This window comes from Citrus sinensis, chromosome 1 (genome assembly GCF_022201045.2).
Source record: "Citrus sinensis cultivar Valencia sweet orange chromosome 1, DVS_A1.0, whole genome shotgun sequence".
Classification (NCBI taxonomy): domain Eukaryota; kingdom Viridiplantae; phylum Streptophyta; class Magnoliopsida; order Sapindales; family Rutaceae; genus Citrus; species Citrus sinensis.
The window spans coordinates 3004933-3024676 of record NC_068556.1 but is presented as its reverse complement, the minus strand read 5'-3'; the positions used below and the strand labels follow the sequence as shown (position 1 = coordinate 3024676).

General features: G+C 34.9%; 3 protein-coding genes across 5 annotated transcripts; 2 read left to right on the top strand and 1 right to left on the bottom strand.

Moving 5' to 3' along the window:
• The first annotated feature begins 1744 nt into the window (after window positions 1-1744).
• On the top strand, window positions 1745-7853 carry LOC102617759 (protein tesmin/TSO1-like CXC 5). 2 transcript variants are annotated; one of them, XM_015529591.3, is made up of 9 exons: window positions 1745-2509; window positions 3343-3450; window positions 3541-3627; window positions 3711-3888; window positions 4169-4525; window positions 4770-4870; window positions 4991-5085; window positions 6061-6468; window positions 7192-7853. In XM_015529591.3, exons 1-9 carry the CDS (start codon window positions 2121-2123, stop codon window positions 7455-7457), a joined length of 1989 nt encoding a protein of 662 aa, XP_015385077.1. In that variant the 5' UTR covers window positions 1745-2120; the 3' UTR covers window positions 7458-7853. The 2 variants fall into 2 exon arrangements, with proteins under 2 accessions (XP_015385077.1, XP_006476073.1); XM_006476010.4 differs by lacking the exon at window positions 3541-3627 and having other exon boundaries at window positions 1751-2509.
• A 206-nt stretch (window positions 7854-8059) lies between these two features.
• On the top strand, window positions 8060-11972 carry LOC102618038 (hypothetical protein). Its single transcript, XM_052438138.1, has 13 exons — window positions 8060-8474; window positions 8658-8734; window positions 8855-8935; window positions 9130-9258; window positions 9347-9433; window positions 9668-9721; window positions 10005-10095; window positions 10179-10246; window positions 10343-10412; window positions 10558-10610; window positions 10856-10949; window positions 11456-11553; window positions 11650-11972. The coding sequence occupies exons 1-13, from the start codon at window positions 8171-8173 to the stop codon at window positions 11740-11742; spliced, it is 1299 nt and encodes a 432-aa protein (XP_052294098.1). The 5' UTR covers window positions 8060-8170; the 3' UTR covers window positions 11743-11972.
• Window positions 11973-16352: 4380 nt separating this feature from the next.
• Window positions 16353-19347, bottom strand: LOC102618324 (protein PEROXIN-4). Of its 2 annotated transcripts, none has more exons than XM_006476013.3 (6): window positions 19153-19347; window positions 18573-18640; window positions 18125-18244; window positions 17900-18028; window positions 17067-17196; window positions 16353-16737 (listed from the first exon to the last, which is right to left on the bottom strand). In XM_006476013.3, exons 2-6 carry the CDS (start codon window positions 18576-18578, stop codon window positions 16649-16651), a joined length of 474 nt encoding a protein of 157 aa, XP_006476076.1. In that variant the 5' UTR covers window positions 18579-18640; window positions 19153-19347; the 3' UTR covers window positions 16353-16648. The 2 variants fall into 2 exon arrangements, with proteins under 2 accessions (XP_006476076.1, XP_006476075.1); XM_006476012.3 differs by having other exon boundaries at window positions 18573-18652; window positions 19153-19314.
• Between the last annotated feature and the right edge of the window lie 397 nt (window positions 19348-19744).

The following is a 19744-nucleotide window of genomic DNA, read 5'->3' as shown; positions in this document are numbered from 1 at the left end:
AAGAAATCGTGGGGTTTTTTTTTTTTTTTATATATAAAATATGAAAAGTTAGTATAAAAAAAATCTAATTTGGCCATGCAATCCATAAATTTATATATTATATAAAAATGTCATTTTATAACTCCCCTAGCATTAATGTTAAAACAAATTCATATATTAGTAAATAAAAATAATAAAAATTGGCCCTACACCCTTAATCCATGACTTGGATATTTGAAGTATGAATTTGGTGCACATAGAGTTTTTCTCCGGCTCCTAATTATTTCCACTTGGATGCTTCAATAAATAATAAAAATATATGTACACATCTGATAAAAAGTGAATATAAAGTTTTATAGGAGGATAAATAGCTTTTTTTATCTCGAAAACTCTTAAAACACAACCAGCACATGCAACGTCAAAAAATTTCAAAAAGAATTTTTGCGTCTAAATAAACCATATCAATATTTTACCTTTATCTCTACATTATTATTTCATTTATATTACATATGATTCATTGAGATGATAAAATTTTTAATATTTTTTAAACAAGTTTCCATGAGCCAGTCCAGTTGATTTAAAATTTTACAGTAAAGATAAAAGACAAATGGTTCAATCTCCATTTATACCAACTTGAAATGGGATAAAATTTTGGATTAAAATTTAATGCTGAGCTTTTTTTTTTTTAATTTCTGAGCACTAAATCAATGGTCAAAATTTATTTTAAATTTTTATTTTTTTTATTTTTCTTACATAACAATTATTGATTCAGTGCTCAGTAAAAACTCAGTTCAACACTGAATTCTTATCCTAAAATTTTATTGAGGTTAAGACCAGTTAGGTGCCTATTAACTGAAAAAATTACTCATCTTCAAATGACTTGTTCTTTAATTATAAATGAATGTGATTTTTGAATTGATTTTTTTATTAAAAAAAAAGATAAAAATCATTAGACGATGAAAACATTTTGATTGCATACAACGAATTTAATTTAAAGTACATGAATATATAATTTATTAATTTTTTTATAACTATGATCCAATTACAAATAATTATATAAATTAAACTATCAACATAAGTGACAATAAAGGATTAGTAGAAAAAGTAAAATCAATTAATGAAACAAGCGGATTTAGACAGCTGTTTGGGTTTATATTATTATTTAATATTTTTATAATTATTTCTTGCTTAAAGCAATAAGGTCAACTTTTTTTTCCAAGGAAGGTCAACGTTCAATATTCACGTTAATGAGATTTGAAAGGCACACCTATCAAAGAAAGAAAAATATCAGGCGGGCTAATGCTGTAAATTATTCCTTAATTTGAGTTATTTTTATAAATTCCTGGGTCAATCCACAAAGTGACAAGTGAAGACGGAAGTGCTCAGTCATTAACTTTAATGGGCCCCACGAAAATCCATTCAAACTTCGGAGAGAAGAGACCTAAAACCTTTGTACATTTCAAAATCGGCCCCAAACGAATTTCAATTTTGAAAATTTTAACTACACCCTTGCTTCTATCGGATATTCAAAAAGCAGCAGATCTCATCCGTACACGTGTCCCCAAAGCGGAAAATTATATCCTTTTTCTGTTCCATTACCGCCAAATTCCACCCCATCGCTTTCCTAGAATAAAAACCTAAAACCATCTGAATCCAACGGCCAATAAATCCTCAGCAGTCTTTCACTCAATATCATCCGTCAAACAAATTATTTCAATTTCGCCCGTCGGATCATCCACGCCTCGCATCCAACCGTAAAATATTCACCAAATTTCAATTTCAAAGAAAACGAGAGGGAGGGGAGCAACAAACGATAGCCAATAGCCTTTAAGCCTCTCTTCCTCCGATTGTAGATTTCATCAATTTCTATCAAATTTGCGCGCCGCCGTGTTCAGCAAACCGACGCCGTTTCGAAGCTTGATTTGGTTTAAATTTTCGACGTGTATAAGTAAAAATCCTCATTCCGTCGTCCGTACCAATCGGTGCTTACGTTAGATTCAGGTCAGCAGTTTAGCGGCTAGCGTATACAAAACGACATTGTTTAGCTGCCATTTTTTGGAGATAGGATCTCAAGATATTTGAATTTCGTATTTGTTAAATTGAATATTCATTTATGGTTATAAAATTTATTTAAAAAATTAATGGAACAAGGCGAGACGATTTCTGATTTTGCCCCAAAGAAATTGGCGAGGCAATTGGATTTCACCATTTGCCGAGCGTCGGCCAACGGCTTACTGCCGGAGCAGTCGGTAAAGTCACAGTCTTCACAGCCTCAATCACACTCGCCGTTGCAGCCACAGCCGCCAAAATCGCAGCCGCAAGTGCAATCGAAGGTGGCGTCCCCGTCACAGTCACAGCCACTTGTACGATTGCAGTTACTGCCACCGTCGTCACAACCACATGTGCAAGCACATATGAGGTCACCGTCACAGGCAATGCCGCAATGGCAAGCACGGCCGCAGCACGTGCGAATGGTGAATCGGGTCCCACATCCAGTGCATAAACTTCCCCTACCGACACTGCCTCCTGGGTAAGTTTTTGAAGCAATTGTGATTTAGGAATTTAAAATTCTAGATGATTGATTTAAGTTTGAAAATAAGCTATTATTGTATGCTTAAGTTATAGACGCTTATGTTAATCTGCTTGTTTTGTTTATTGATGGATGATTTATATAACATTTGTTAATAGACGTTGAGTTGTTTTTGAATTTCTGGTATACTTGGGATAAAGTTGAAGGGGATTAGGCTGTAGATGAAATTCATAATCTTGTAGAATATTATCTATAAAATTAATTTTGCCTTGTTAGATATTATACTATAGTGAATTATAATAAAATCTGTTTGGATAACTTAAATGATACTTTGAAGGTCTTAGAAGCACACTTTATATTCAGTTATAATAAGGACATGAAGTTTTTGTGCAAGTTAAGAGGATAATTATGGATACTGAGTATCCAAAACATTAGATACAGATACTCAAGCTTATTTGTGTCAAAAGAAGTTTGAATTGGGTGTACGCATCTGAACTCATTTTTTTTTTTTTCAAATTTCCTTGCCATTCTACTTCTGTGCTCTTTGTTGCAATTGGGCCTTTAGCATTTAATATGCACTCATTTTGTGATCCTAAAGTTGTTGCCTTTTTTCGCCTGTATATCAATAACATTTGGACCTCTTGGTTTGATAAATATGCTTTTACTTATATATTTTTTCCGCTTAAGTCTAAGCTCACCTTCTGCTGATAATGGTTTTGTTTCTGCATTTAAAGAAGCAAGCTTGAAATTGGTACAGATGTTCCTAGATGCTTATGTATACACTATATTAATGTTTTTTAACTGCTCTTCATTATGTGTTTTGTTTCCCTCAGAAAGCAAGAGTCCCCTAGATCACGACCGCGGGCTAACACTGATGGAAAGGATGGTACTCCAAAGAAACAAAAGCAATGTAATTGCAGAAACTCTCGCTGCTTGAAGTTGTAAGTACATTGCTTGGTTTTCAGCCATGGAGAATGTTTCTGTTTTCCTTTTGTCTTTCCCACTAAATTATAATCGTTGATACCCCACAGAGACTTTGTGGAGATTTGGATCAACATCTATTCCAACACTTCACCAGGGGCACATCTTAACACCCAATTCAAAGATAACTTAGTGAAGTAGATTACATCTGGAGCTAAAAGACTTTAGCACTTCAAATTTGTCCTTACGATCTCAACAACCAAATTTTTGCAATTGTTAGGTACTGTGAGTGCTTTGCTGCTGGAATTTATTGCGACGGATGCAATTGTGTAAATTGTCACAATAATGTAGAGCATGAGGTTGCTAGGCAAGAGGCCGTTGGAGCGACATTAGAGCGTAATCCAAATGCATTCAGACCAAAAATTGCTAGCAGTCCTCATGGAGCTCAGGATGCTAGGGTATGTTATCTGACTTGATTGAGTCTTGAAACAGTGTTTCCTAGCATAGTAAAATTGTTAAGTCCTACAGTGCTCTTGTGTTGACGTCATCTGACTGAATTAAGTGCTGAGAACAAGTTCATAATGGAGAATATAGGTTATGTTTTATTATAGAAAATTGCTTCTTTGGATAAAATAAAAGCGAAATGATGAATACATTCATGAAACCTCTGTATTGGTTCCTTTGCCCCCTGGTGTTTATGATCTTCAGTAGCATTTAATGTGTCTCAAAACAACTCAGGAAGATGCACGGGAAGCTCAACTGGCAGCGAAGCACAACAAAGGATGTCACTGCAAGAAATCAGGGTGCCTCAAGAAGTATTGTGAATGCTTCCAAGCCAATATTCTATGCTCCGAAAACTGTCGATGTTTAGACTGCAAAAACTTTGAAGGAAGTGAAGAAAGGAGGGCTCTCTTTCATGGAGATCATAATGGTATTGCCTTTATGCAAAGAGCCGCCAATGCTGCGATTATTGGGGCTGTTGGTTCATCTGGATATGGGACTCTTATGACGTCAAATAAGAGAAAAAGTGAGGAACTCTTATTTGGTGTTGCCGCCAAAGATCAGTCCGTCATCAGAAATCCACAAAGTCAACAGGTAATTTTTTATTGCATCCTTAGATGTCTGAATATATATGTTTATGGATCAAGATTCAAGACCACCAATTGGATGAATTTTACATATGTAACTTTATGTTTTCAGTGATGCCTTTGTTTGTATACATGTGTATATGTACACGTATAAATTTTGGCTCATTCTTCTTTTTGGTATGCAGTAGTTTATGTTAGAATTCACAAAATAAATGTGATGGTTGCTGACTGTGATAACTTTCACCCATCAGGGAAACAACGTACAAAATTCTGCGGTCCCTTGTTCCCAGTCTGTCCCTGTTTCTCAGACTGCCAATGCATCAGTACTGGGCTCTACAAAATCAGCCTTAAGGTAATCCATCCCCCTTCTACCCCACTTTCCCCCTTTTTCTTGGGTTCATCTTTTTCCTCAGCGGCAAATTTTTCTTTAATTTCCGATCAAACTCTAATTGGCATATTTTCATGACTGAAGATCTCCTTTGGCGGACATCCTCCAACCACAGGACATGAAGGAGCTGTGCTCACTTTTGGTCATGGTTTCATCAGAAGCTACAAAGACACTTACAAGTATTTATCATTACATTCAAATATTTTTTATTGCTTGTTTCTCTGCATAAGTTTGGTTTTAATATTTCCCAAATATATTGCTGGAATGGCTATAATTTCTCTATTTTTTTTAGGAAGAAAAACAATAATTTCTCTATTACTAAGTCTGTTTTAGAGTGGTTTGGTTTTTAAGTTTGTAACTTTATCTCAATTGCAGCACAATGTGCTATTGCATGAATTAGTTTTCACTACATGAAAGAATTTGAAATTAACAGTTATTTTCACATGTTCAAGACAATTCGGAAACATTATAATCTACTCTCAAATTAAAAATCATCATCTCTTATCTCGGGAAACCTAGCCAAATTTAACTTGTATTTATATCTTTTAAATATCATTTACAAGTACATTTCCATTGTATAGCAGTATGTCTTGGATGTATTTTGATATGAAATTCTTATTCAATACTGATTTTCTTTAATGCTATGAGTTCTATTTTTCATTTGTTCGTCCAATTTATCGTGATAAAAGATTTGAGAATCTTATATTTTATTTACTCTGTTTAGTATATTTGATTTTCTTTCAAAATGTAGGATTCATGAAATGCAAATATTTGTCGAGGTATGGTGTTTTTCTTTGACCATACCACAAGGTTTCAGTGTAAAATCTAGTATATTTATTTACCATAATTATCTTTTAGTATCCATTATTTATTTATTTATCTTTCAAATTTGGCTGTTGTATCCTGTAAATTAATTGAAATTTTCCAAGTTTTGCTTCTATACTTCCAATATTCTAGGGGCAAGCTGTAAGTATAATGAGTAGGAAATTTTTTATAGACATTAGCACTTCAAAACTCTGCCTTAGGTAATCTGTACATTTCTTAGCCTGCGGTTTGATTATTTGAACATGTTATTGAATTAGTGGTAATATGGTAAAATATGGTTCATTTGTATCACGTAATATTGTTTGACATCTGTAATTCAAAATCTGCAGAAAAAGTAGGTGCAATGCAAACAGAGAGAGAGGGTTCTAGATCTTCTGTTGCTTCACCCATTCAGGAGGGTGAAGATAGTAGAAAAGGACATGAAGTTCACAATGGTATCCCTGATGATCGCCAGAGTGGGAATCAAATGGATGTGGATGGAACCAGCGGTTCTGGGTCAGATGGTGGTGATATGCTAAATGAAAGGCCATTGTCTCCTGGAACACGTGCATTAATGTGTGATGAAGAGGATTCAGCATTTATGCAAGCTGGGCCACAAACAGGGTTGGCAAGTAAAAGCACGGTCCAGAAATCTAATGCGTATGCATCCACAAGAATCTACGCTGAGCAAGAAAGACTCATCTTGACAAGGTTCCGGGATTTTCTTAACCGACTCATAACTTGTGGGAGCATAAAAGGTAATTGTTTTTTTAAGATTTAAAATTTAAACTTTTAATTTGTAAAGTAGAAAACACTGGGTTTTTTGTGATGTCGCAAACCCTTTCCCGAAATTGTTGTTTGAAAACTTGCAATTCTCATGTTTTGAATTTTGTTTTGTTTTGTAACTGTAAGAGGCATTTCGATAGTTGTGCTCCGTTTCTAAACATCTCTAGTTTTGGTTGGTTTAAAGAGGCATTAGGCACTTCCATTATTGTGATGTAGCGCTGAAGTGAACGTCTGTCCATAGATGATAGTTACTCGTGTGGTGATATAAAGGAGTGTTTGAAGTTTCGATCATAGAATGGTTTTGAAGTCATATAGAAATGGATGGCATGCCCTTAAATCTTTAAGTCAAATTGTAATACAATCTAATGATGAAGATATAAAGTAAAAAAGGTAGCATATACTATCGCCAACTAGTCCGTCCTCTCTGCAGTGCATTGAATAGATCAAGGGGTGAGAATTTGTGTAAAATTTTAGGTCAAAATTTCAGTGAAGGGAATCAGAGTTCATGGAGTTGAAATTCAAGACTAAGTCGAAATTGGGTGCAAGAGAAATTGTCATTTCCTTAATACTATAGACATGGGAAAGATCCTTCCAAAATGGATGTTTTCATTTTCTTCCTAGCACTTGCAGTTGCATATCTTCCATTTTTTAAAACTAAATTGACAAATGATGATATAACTTGTTGCATGTTGCAGAAACAATGTGTTCTCCGCTGGTCAAAAGTGAAACAAGAAGCCAACAAAAAGCTGTAGAAGATGGCACCTCAAGATCTGGAACGGAGGTAAGGGGTTACATGGAGCCTTGTGGCTATGGCAGTGCTAAATCTGCAGTTTCAGTGACTCTGGAACCATCTTGTACTACCACTTCAGTCTCTTCCAGGCAGAATAATGATCTGCCTATGAGGGTTGGCTTGTCCAATGGACAGAGAGTGGTAGATTCAGAGATTAGGAACCGCAACTGACAACAAAGATATCACCAGAAAAGATGTTCCCTGAAGATGAACTGTTCTTCATGTAGTTAAAAGGAAGTTTCCCAGGTTCCTACAACTAGAAATGTTCTCGACCTAACACCGCTATTTAATTATTAATAATTATTTTTAGGCCTTTTATCGCTCCTTTCCTGGTGCATATCACTTATGCCAAGTTCCTTGTATAAGGTTTAGTCTTGAGACATTGTCCGCTGATCTGCTTGTTCAGATAATCATATGCCTCAAGTTCGAGTAGTCTGTGACTTTGTAATTTATTTGACGAATCCTATTTGCCTGGCTACCTTTTCATAGGATCGGCCGAAGCGGCAAATAGCATGGCATTATTCGCCTGAACAGATAATGAATGCAGCTTCCTTGAACTTTCCGGAACTGGTTTTTCACTCAGTAATGTTAATTCATGTAGCTTCCTTTTAACCTTCGTTTCCCGTTCATTTTCATTTCAGACAAAACTCGTTTCTGCAACTCTTCTTTCCTATACCGAATGTTGCTCAGATGATGCCAGCGAACCGTACAGAAACGTAATTTTCGACAATAATGGGATTTATTTATTCGTTTTCAATCTAGAACAAGCCAAAACACCAGATAGATGCCCAAACAAAAAAGAAAAGAAAAAAAAAATTAAAGCTCTTCATGTTCACAAACTCTTTTTGAGGAAACTTTATCTGAGAGAAAGAGATACGAGGGGAATGATGAAGCTTCTCCATTCTTATCTTCCGCGTCCAAACAGCGGCACTGCTCCCAGTCCCACATGCATCCCACCATCGACTACGCACGTGCAACCATTAAAAAGCTGCCCACGTGCTCCGCACGTGCGAATCTACCCGCCAAAAAAAGGCAACAATGAGTGCGCGATCCAAATAATTAAAAACGAAGCGTTCACTGACGCAACTACGCAAAAACAAATGGAAAAAGCAGAGAGTATTCCAATTGACGCTGAGAAGATTCGATGTGAATTTTTCAATTTCTTGCGAAGCAAACGATCCGCAGAAGGTAAAATCTAAATCAATTATTTAAAAAAAGAAAAGAAAAGAAAAAGAAAAGCGTTCGAGTGCTATGTTTGTTTAGTTTATCAAATTTCGTTTCACTTCAGAAGCACTCGTTCTCGTCAGCCAAACAGCTCGTAGATGTGTTATTTTTGTTAAAGCAAAGTTGATTGTAGTTTTGCATTCTCAGTTCCGTTGACCGTGGAACACGCGCAGCCTGTGTTAAATCCTCTTTATCAGGATGATAAGCCGCCAACCAACAGCGAGGTTATAACTTATATTTTGTTATTAATATTATCGTGATCGATGTTTTGAGGTAGAACTTGTTGAGTATGATTATAATTTATAAATTTCTGAATATTTTTTGTAATTTTGATGATTTGCTAGGCTATGGAGTCTTGTCCGAAGGCCAATGTTGAAAATTTTAAGAAATTGCTCAAAGAAGAAAACCTTTACTTATATACCGAGGTATCAAGATCTTAATTCATTATATGCATGCCGAATTTCACCTCAGAAATTAGAGACTTTTAAAAAAATCGCTCAATTTTTTGAATTTATCGGAGCATTAATGCATGGGGGTTGTACGTGTTAATGTTATATGGTTTTTTTTTTTTTTTTTATTGCGAAGATAACTATTGCGTGTTGGTCAATTTCTTTTATAGGCTGGAGAGCAGGGGCGCTTGCCGCTATTAATTTTAAGCATGAAAGAAAGTGATAACGAAAATAGGCCTGCTGTTGTTTTTCTGCATAGTACACGTAAGTGCAAAGAGTGGTTGCGGCCATTGCTTGAGGTAGGTAGTTTTCTGAGTTTACTTTGACTTTCTATTGCAGGCAAGACACATTTATTTGTATGAACTTTGTCTATTTTGTGTGTTTCAGGCATATGCTTCGAGGGGATACATAGCCATTGGCATTGATTCTCGTTACCATGGTGAACGCGCCAGTAGCAAAACCACTTATCGAGATGTGTGTGCTCCGCCTTTACACTGAACTGATTTCCTGCAGATGTTGTCCATGAATTCATCTTTGAATTGGAAAAGCACGGATTTTTAAATCTTTTTGGCCAAATGAAACTTGTTCATTACTTAGTGGTTGCGTCATATGAGAATCAGAGCAGTCAGACTTGCATCAGTCCAAACTTCTTCTTTTTTTTTCATTTAAATTTCATTATCACAATCTCATTATGCCATTCAAATGCAGGCTCTTGTTTCATCATGGAAAAATGGTGATACTATGCCATTCATATTTGATACGGTAATTCCAGTTTTGGATTTTTTGTTTGCCATATCATCTATGTTGACTGTACTGGTTTGTGGTTTCTGAAACATTACCTACTTACAGGAAATTTGGTGAGTCTAGTAGTCGTAATAAATGGTTTTTCTTTGAGTTTTGCGTTTCTTTTATAGCTACTAAAATTGCCTACTTAAAGCTTTGGATCTATTGGTCTAGAATTTATAATATCGTTATTATTCATTGTTCTGAATATCTTTGTCTATGAGAAAGCAACTTAAGCAACTTAGGCTTTAGAATCTTGCAGGCCTGGGACTTGATAAAACTGGCAGATTATCTAACCCAGAGGGAGGACATAGATCCTACCAGGATAGGCATTACTGGCGAATCCCTTGGAGGTTGGTTGAGTTATATTAAAAGGTGGCAAAATTAAACTCCATACTGCAACATGTGGAATTTATGTAGTTATTAACCAATGCAGGAATGCATGCGTGGTATGCTGCTGCTGACACTCGCTATAAGGTGATTGTTCCTATTATTGGCGTTCAGGTGTGTCTATAAACTTGTGAAGGTTAATAAGCAAAAGTGTATAAAATTTTTTTTTTTTTTGAATAATGTACTAAACTTCAATGTAATAAACTGTAGGGATTTCGATGGGCCATAGAGAATGATAAGTGGCAAGCTCGAGTTGGCAGTATAAAGGCTGTATTTGAAGGTAATCTTAAATCAGTGTTGTATAAATAATGCAATACATATGTTTGGCGGCAGTTGATTACTATTCGAATATGATAGTTTTCCACATGTAGCTTTTCAAATGTTCTGCCATTTGTTTGTCTGATGCTCTTGGTTTTTTGGTTCAGAAGCAAGGACTGATTTAGGTAAAAGCACAATTGATAAAGAAGTCGTAGAGAAGGTCAGTTACCGTGTTCCTGTACATATTCATGCACATTCTGTGACCTCTTTTCATATGCTGGTATTGTCATATTATAATGTTCATATGACTAGTTATGGCTCAAGCATTAGCAATCTGATGTAGCTGCGTGAATTTGATATTTCCATCTTGTTTTCATGCTTCAGAAGCCAACATTTGGTTGAGTTTTCTTCTTTTACAGTGTGCATCCGAAGTAGGATCTCTGATTGTTTTATCATTGTGAACAGGTCTGGGATAGAATTGCCCCTGGCCTAGCCTCCCAGTTTGATTCACCTTATACAATCCCAGCTATTGCTCCTCGTCCACTGCTGATTATAAACGGTATAATCATTTTATTCACTTCGATCACGAAAATAATTGCTCTTCTGCTTCAGAATCTGTTGGTTTTTTGCATAATTTTTTTATAAACTACAGATTTAGATTTAATGGAAACAAGAATACATTAATATGCTTAAGAAAGCATTAAGAAATCACAGAGAATTGTTTTGATCTTTCTAAGTGATACTTTCAAACTTTTGTACTTACACCTAGCTGTATAAAGTCTTGAGTAAAGGCCAACAATATCAATTGGAGATCTCCAAGTTTAAGCAAATTGTTATTGTTCTCTGTACCTATAAATGTGTTGATAGGCCTAGTTCATCTTTCAGTTTCTTTTCCCTGTCTTTCTTGCTTGATTCAGCCCTTAGCCCATCTTAAGACCAGCAGTCTGCTATGTTATTTCCATTAAATATGATCCTGCAGCTTTCTTCTGGTTTTTTTCGATTGATACTGACTTTTAAATTTAATGTTCACTTGGGTCACAATATTGTTTGGTTTCAAAAATCCAGGTGCAGAAGATCCTCGCTGTCCACTTGCAGGTCTGGAAATTCCCAAAGCCAGAGCGCGCAAGGCTTATGCAGAGGCCAATTGTTCCGATAATTTTAAGGTATGGACATGTGTCATCTGGTAGATACAAGTACTATAATGTCTTACAGTTTCATGGCTAGTTTGCATAATTTATGATTCTTTCATCTGTACACAGGTGGTAGCAGAACCTGGAATCGGGCACCAGATGACGCCTTTTATGGTTAAAGAAGCCAGTGATTGGCTCGACAAGTTCCTCCTCAAGCAGTAATTTGCTTATCCAGCATTTGACCCTTTTTTTTGGGTTATTTGGACCTGCTGCTTTCAGATTGTGCATGGATCCATGTTCATTCATGTACTTAGCTTCCTTCAACCTTCGTTTCCCGTTCATTCTCGATACAATAAAATCTGTTTCTGTTTCCTATATTGTATATTATTTTGTGGATTGTTTTTTAAAAAAAAAACAATATTTGAGAACGAAAACATAAATTTTTTGTCTTCTGTTTATGATTTGGATTTGGAATTTTGGATCACGTGTATTTAGTTGCAACCTTCATTTTGGCTGGTTTGGTTCGCAAGTGTGCGGAGCTTTTAATACTTGCATGTGCGTAGCAGTCGATTGAGGTAATAAATGAAGTAAAATGACTAATTTTTGGTGAATTTATTTTGTTGATTGTTTAAAAAAAAAAACAATATTTGAGATTGAAAACATAATAACATATTTAGTTGTTTGTTTAGAAATTCGAAAAATAATGAAAGGGAGTGATAAATTTTTTTTTTTTGTTAATGTATATAATTAGTGTGTTTTTTTTAGGGTAATTTTTACTTTCCTCCCTTGAGTTTTGGGTTTTTTGCACTTAGATGGCGAAGATCCGTTTATTAGTGAAAACCCCCCTATGAATTGCAAACGTTAGTTCTCTGTTAGTTGGTTGTGGGCACTTTGGTAATCTCATTTGACAAGCAAAAGTTTTACACTTTTTGGTTGACATGAGCCAGTGAGTTGTCAAATCAGTTTAAAAATTTGTGTCTTAATTTATAAAGCAAAATTTATAAAACAATTTAAAGTGGTATTTTCTCTTTTGTGAAGCACGATTGTGGCCTTTTCTGTTTCAACAAGCACGGTTAAGAGCTCTGTTTAGAAGGCAATAAAATATTTTTTGTTGTAGAGTAGTATCCATTACTTGTGTAAAGTAAATAAGAAGCACAAGACCTACATTATGTATCGCTCTGAATTTCGCTGATGCTCCAGGAATCCAAATCGCTTTGTTGAAGCCGGTAAAAGGTTAGTCTCTTACAATTTTTTTTTTTGGCCTAATTTGGAGCGTTTTGATACTACTCTAAGCGGAAAATATCGAGTGGGTGCTTGATTTCTTGTTAATTGACATGATTTTGATGAGATTTGTTTACTTTAAAGTAGTAATACTCTTATAATAGCATATGTTATCAAATTACATTACAAGTCCATTAACTGTTAAAGACATTTTCAACTTTTATTTAGAAAGACGAGAAAAAAAAAAACTTATCCAAATGCACTTAGTCATTTATAAAATATTTGTTTCGGAAATCATTTTTTTCACGATTGTTTGTAGAAAATAGAAAACTAACTTTGAGAAACAATACTAAACACCCTTGAATATTATTTAATGTTGTAATGTAATTAATGGATTATCTTCTCACTTGTTTTAGGATGATTTGAACATTGATATTATAGTCACATTCTTTGCATTTGGTATTTACTACATTTTAGTTTTTTCTTTAATATATGTATCATTTATTTATGTTGTTTTATGGTATTGCAGTGTGGTGTATTATGATGTTGAAGTAGTATTTTGGTTTATATGATTTATTGTTAGGGTTAAAATTGTCTTTTTATTTATTGAATTCAATTGTAAATAACCCATTTAAGGGGTATAATAGTAATATTATGGTTGTTATAAACTTGGCGCCAAATATTTCAGATGTGTACAAATCCAACAAGGGCATTTTAGAGTTTTTAACTTCCACTAACAGTCAACAATAAATTAACTGACGGTAGGGGGGTTTTCACTAATAAATAAATTTTCACCATCTAAGTGTAAAAACTCCAAAACTCAAGGGAGGAAAGTAAAAATTACCCTTTTTTTTTAATATCATTTTTTTATCGATGAAGTAATTGTACGGGCTAAAGTAAGCGTCGGCTAGAATTTGTAACTAGCCCAAAAATCCTAACAACACGCATGTCAAAATCCATGTGCCATGTAAATATAGGGAGAACAAAAGTGTCACGTGTCAAGCTAATATGAAAGCTCACAGGTTACTTTTTACAAACGAGTGGGCACAAGGAATAAAATACAAGCAAGTTCAAGGCAGAAGATTTCACGGTTAATCAAATCAAGATTGTAACTCTAAAGCAAGCTGCAAAATTTTATGTCATTAAAGGCAGATATCATGAACAATGAGTCAATGAGAGTGACGATGCCAGTCTTCTACATAAAATTAAAACTAGGTCGAAATGGTAAATGCGTGGTACAAAAATGATTAGTGCAAAAATTAAGAAATACACGAGAGCATTCATGCACACAAAGAGGCACATAAAATAAACACACTTCCAAAGCATTTGGAGGATTTGCTCCAGTTTGATCCATCAAAATCTCTCCACTGGAAACTATTTGACGGACTATTCATGTTCCAGTTAGCTAGAACATGATCGAAATTAGGGTGCGTTTGAGAGTAATGTGTGGCAGCTGAATTACTAAAGCTTAGCTGTCCAGGTGTTTGATAATATCTTGTAGTTGGGCCTTGGTAGTTTAACGACTTCTTTTTTTCTCAATTTCACTACACAACTATAACTTTTATTTTACAGTAGCTTTAATTTAAAAGCTACAATACCTTACTCTAAAAGTTACAATACCTTACTTCCAAACGCACCTATAATAATATTTGATATCTAGGTAACCTGCACAATCGCTAACTCGTCTCTAATTGTTTGGTTTTCTACTAGAAGACTTTGGATTTTGATCACTTATACTTTAGTTTTAAGCTCTATGAGATTTGAGCTTAAAATCAGCTCCTTTGTAGCTTGCTTTGGAAATAATAGAAAATTAGGGTAATTTATCGACAAGGAGAATGGTAGAAATTTAGGCTAAAGGAAAAAGGATAGCGCACACAGACTAAAGAAGACAATCAAAACATTAACTTTACAAATATCATTGCATTTGTTTATTTCTAGAATTGATGTTTGCAGAAGGAAATCTGTTGTGGAAGCTTATCAGAGGGCAAGAAAAGCTGGAACTTCACATCTGGACAAAGCAGAAAACCAGATGCCACCTAGAAATGTGCTAAAAGTCAATGTTGATGCAGCTGTGAGTACAAAGGATGGACTGGCAGGGCTAGGAGCAGTAATTAAAGACTCTTCTGGCTTCTGGGAAGGTGGTAGCAGTTGGAGTCAAGCAAACTCAGCTCAAGAGAGACGTCAGTTTTGCAGAAGCTGAAGCGGTGGAGTTGGGGTTCAAGGTGGCAAAAGAAGTGGTTGTATCAAGCTTAATCATGGAGACAGATTGTTTAGATGTAGCTGAGCTGATTAACAACACAAAGGGCAGCAGAACAGAAATATTTTGGATAATTTCAGAAATCCAAAAACTGAAAAGGATGTTTCAAAAGCTGTAGTTCAATATGTCCTTAGATGCTGTAATGCTTGTGCCCATTCCTTGGCAAAATTTGCTCTCAAGGAAAATACATTTGCTATCTGGTCGGGAACAATACCAGAAGAAGTGGAAAATGTATTACACAGTGTTGTTTGATTAATGGAAGAATTACCTTCTTTTCAAAAGAATTGATGTTTGCAGGCTACACACACACACACACACACGTATACATAAGATCGCCAAATAAAAAATAATTACAGCCTCTGACTTTGAGGAAAAGATAGAGCAAATTAAAATACAAACCAAGAAAACCACATAAGATGTTTAGAATGGAAGAAAGAGCAGACTTTATGATCAAATCAAATCAAATCAAAGACCAAAAGACGGAAAAGAAACCCTAACGTGTGCAACTGGGAGGGTCAAAGTAGAAAGAATAATTTTACACACCATATTACACATAAAAAGTGTCCACGACCACCAAATGATAAGAAGTATTCCAGTACAAATCCGTTAGAAACAATATCAGAAACCATTTATTTTTCATTTATATCAGTCTCGTATACTTGAATGTGGTGAAAGCATCTACGTAGCTGGCTGGTTTTGTATGTGTAGCTTCCCAATGCTGTTGCCAAGGTTATCATCACAAGCTTTATGAACAATATCCCAATTCTCCTAACGTTTTAAGTAAGGTAGATGAGTAATGATATAGTCACAAACTTTTGTACAAAGGAAAAACTGGCTTAAAGGTGAAGAATTGGGCAATGATAATCAACTCGCTCTTTCCATGCTAGCCAGTACCAGCAGATGCAGATCATGAACGAGTTGTTACTTGTTAGCCAGCCAACACAAGAAAAAAGTCTCTTTGCATCGCATTGCACGGTGGCCCTTTATATCGTCAACCAACTAGTTTGTTTCACCTATCGTCGTTTCAAATCTTAAGACGTTTGAATTTGTTATTGTCTTTTGTTTCATTGATTAAGATAATAATAACATCTCATATAATTACGATCAGCATATCGGACTAGAATTGCGAAATATGCTTTGCTTGTGGTATTTAATTTAAACCCTTATGGCGGATGTTCTCGAAAATAAAAATAATAAAAATAATGTCATGTTTGCAAAATTTGGTGTCCGAAATTTATATCCCATGTGATGTATCATACACATTTAAGATGTAATTATTACCGTCATGAATCCAAAATTTACATCCCATTCGATGTATCATACATACTTAAGGTGTAATTATTACTGTCATGAATTAAATAATAACCTAACGTTTCATTTTCACATGATGAATTGTACAGGACCAAATGTTATAATTTTTACACAATAACCCAGCAGAAGTCCCATTATAGTGCTTGGCACGGTCGACCATATTGAAGACAATTTCTGCATTCCAATTTTACGCAATGAAAATAGAAAATTAGAGTTCAAAAAGCTTTTGAAAAAAAAAAGAAAAAATCTCTGGATGTAGCCACAGAACCATAGTTGTTCAGTCACAATTATATAACATCACGCTCTCATAATTTATAACACTGAATAGGGCTTCGTCAATCACCCCTTCTTTGGCATTGCCGCAAGTCTAGTGTACATCCTTGCCATGGATTGAAATCCTCTTATATCACCTGAGCGTAAAAGGTTGCCTGTTCACAAGAGGAGAATCCCAATAAAAATAAGTATCATCGATATGAAAGCAACTTCGGACTCAGTTGATTTTACATCAGAAAATAAGAAGTATTAAATTCCCAACTTCCTTGACTAATATGGCAGACTTCAAAGACACCTCATTTTGAATTCAGTTTCCATATCCGTCTTGCAAAAAGGCCACAACTGAAATTTTCTTTCATGTCACAAGGAACTTTAGCAGCCTTTGTGGATTGAAGACAGTTTTAACTTTTAATACCCATGATCACACTGGGATAATAACGTGAAATGAATTCAACGAGCCGATACCAAAATAGTGTCCACATACCTGAATCACAATTTAGTGGACTATCAGGTTCTGGATGTGCCATCAAAGCGATTATAGCCCTACAAACAGACTGAAGCGTCCAAGCTGGGCTCCATGCGTTCTTCAATATGTCAAGGCATATCTCTCCTGTCTGTAAGAGAAATAACAAAGCTAACACTTAATTAACCAGTAACCACCTTCCAGAGTAAAGGTAGGTTGTTTAATTTACCAATCGTTCATAACTTCATACTGTACATAGGACCGAACGTTTCTTCAAATTGAGGATTTAGCACATTCTAACCTCTAATCCCTGGACCACCCCTCAATATGTTTTCACCCCCAATTATTAAAGGATTTCGAATATTTTTATGTATGATGATTAGTTTCATTTCATAATGTTGCACGTCCTTCTCATTCACATATTGCAACTTTTTAATTTCTTCCAATCTTTTCAATTTCCATTTCCCCACTCAATTGCTGTTCAATATTCTCATAAATGTCTCAAATCTTCTCTCTAGTCTCAACTAATCATATGAATATTGGCAACTAAATTATACAGCTCTCTAGTTGATGACACAGAAATTTAATCAAGTGAACAACAATATCAGAACATTACAGTGCAATGGTTCAAAGAACACTGTTCTTCATTGTGAATTTACATTTTTGATAAATCATATTAAGGTTATCTAAGTTGAGAAAGTAACCAAACCAAAAATATTAAAGTTCCAAATCGATTTTGAAAACATCATAGAGGCAAAATCACTAAATTTTTTGATACTAGTAGCAATTTCTCTTCCTTAATTTTGTCAAACAGCAGATCAAAGTGTTATGGTATCATAAAAAGGGACTCACACCTTAAAATGCACATTTGGATGGAATATTTTTGTTAAAAACCGCACTTGTGGAGGTTGCAGAGGATATTGCTCAGGAACAGCAAAAGCAAGCTGGAATACCCCACCCTCATAAGGAGTCTCTGATGGTCCCTACACAGGGAAAAAAGCAAGAAAGGGGAAAGAAGGATTAGACAAAGTCAAGCAACAACACAATGCCCCATTTTTGTCCATCAAAACTGCACCCACCTTAATAAGAGCAGTCCATTTAAATATGTTGGAATCATCACAAACTAATTGAATGTCTGGGTCAGCTGATTTCTCTCGCTGCACTTCTTTGTACTCCTTGAATAACCTTGCCCTAGATGCCTGCAAACAGAGAGCAGCCAATGGTAAAGGTTTACAAGAACAATGTAAAACAATCAATGAAACTCAACTAGGCCTCATTTTCAAACTAGTTGAGACCAGCTACATGAATTTCTATTCCTCTATTCCACCCACCTGGTGCCATGTTTAGGACAAGTGATATCATTTGAAACCTTCTAACATTATTTGTATCATGGATACTAATCATAAAATACAAGTTACCCTTGATTTCCTAGTTCCATCGCCAAAACGATGCGAAGAACATACAAAAAGAACCATATAAGCAGAAACTGTCATCAAAGAAAAAATAATCCTGTCGATAGTAGCTAACCTGCATTTTGGATACTGCTTTTGTATCTCAATCTACTTCAATGCAAATATCAAGCTTTGATCCAAGGACTGCAGTTTCCCCTAAAAAAAAAATGTTAAAATACATATAAATAGTATTAGCTCTTACTTCACAATACTGCATTTCAAACCAACGACATCAAAAGAATCTTCTCATACACGAGAATTACCAAAAATTAAAGCCAATTATGCAATTATAATCCATCAAATTTCCCAATCTTAAACTTTTCCACTCTTGCCAGACACAAAGGACTTTGTTTCTGTACTGATGCATAACGTTTTGAGAACAAACAATAATTTGATAAATCTACACACGAAAATAAAAGATATAAATACAAGCTCTTCACCTGACAAAAATTAGAATCCGAGAAACTGATTAAAAAAAAGGAGGAAATTTTAAAAAATAAATTCGCACATATTCCTTTTACCTTACATTTTCTTGGCAAACAAACAGGTTATTCAATATCGCAAAAACCAAATCAGGAAATAATATCACAAGATCGTCAAGAAAATAATAATTAAATAAACAAAATAAAAGCCGATAAAAGGTAAAGAATGTCCACCTGTTGAAGTTATCTGAGTCGAAACTCGAGAGAGGGAATCGCTTTGCTTGTCTCTGATTTTGACAAAGGAGTTGATGCTCAATGAGGGAATTTTGAGTTTGTTCGACGATTCCTTTTGACCTTTTGAAAAATCAGTGTCCACTGAGCCGTCGATCTCAAGATCAACGGTGACAAACAGCTAGATGTCGTTAGTTGGAAGCAAGGTTCATCTCTACGTGACAGATTAAAAAATGTGGACTCATTTCAAATAAAATCCAAATGATATCCTTAAATGAGAAAAGGTAAAACTACAAGTACTCAAATGAAATTTCTCAAAAGCGGCGACGTAAAGATTTTCATTTCATATTCTTCCCCTTTTGTTTCTTTACAAAGATCCAATAAGCGTAACGTCAGAATCAAACAATTCAATGAATCCAATTAAAATCAGATAGATTGAATGGATCAATTTTTTTCAACTCAATTAATAATTGAGTTCAATTTGATTGAGTTAATATTAATAAACCTATATGAGTTAACCTAATCCAAAAATATTAAAAATCATAACAAAATTAATATGAACTGTTAATATGATTTTTTATTCTTTTATAAATGA

What these genes read in the sequence shown, in the direction of transcription:
- LOC102617759 (XM_015529591.3), top strand. Translation starts at nt 2,121, where the DNA reads ATGGAACAAGGCGAGACGATTTCTGATTTTGCCCCAAAGAAATTGGCG. An exon ending in ATGGAGCTCAGGATGCTAGG is followed by an intron (nt 3,889 to 4,168) that starts GTATGTTATCTG and finishes AAAACAACTCAG; the next exon opens with GAAGATGCACGGGAAGCTCA. An exon ending in AGCTACAAAGACACTTACAA is followed by an intron (nt 5,086 to 6,060) that starts GTATTTATCATT and finishes CAAAATCTGCAG; the next exon opens with AAAAAGTAGGTGCAATGCAA.
- LOC102618038 (XM_052438138.1), top strand. Translation starts at nt 8,171, where the DNA reads ATGATGAAGCTTCTCCATTCTTATCTTCCGCGTCCAAACAGCGGCACT. An exon ending in TTCCTATTATTGGCGTTCAG is followed by an intron (nt 10,247 to 10,342) that starts GTGTGTCTATAA and finishes AATAAACTGTAG; the next exon opens with GGATTTCGATGGGCCATAGA. An exon ending in TCCACTGCTGATTATAAACG is followed by an intron (nt 10,950 to 11,455) that starts GTATAATCATTT and finishes TCAAAAATCCAG; the next exon opens with GTGCAGAAGATCCTCGCTGT.
- LOC102618324 (XM_006476013.3), bottom strand. An exon ending in AATGGACTGCTCTTATTAAG is followed by an intron (nt 18,029 to 18,124) that starts GTGGGTGCAGTT and finishes TTCCCTGTGTAG; the next exon opens with GGACCATCAGAGACTCCTTA. An exon ending in TCCACTAAATTGTGATTCAG is followed by an intron (nt 16,738 to 17,066) that starts GTATGTGGACAC and finishes TCTTGTGAACAG; the next exon opens with GCAACCTTTTACGCTCAGGT.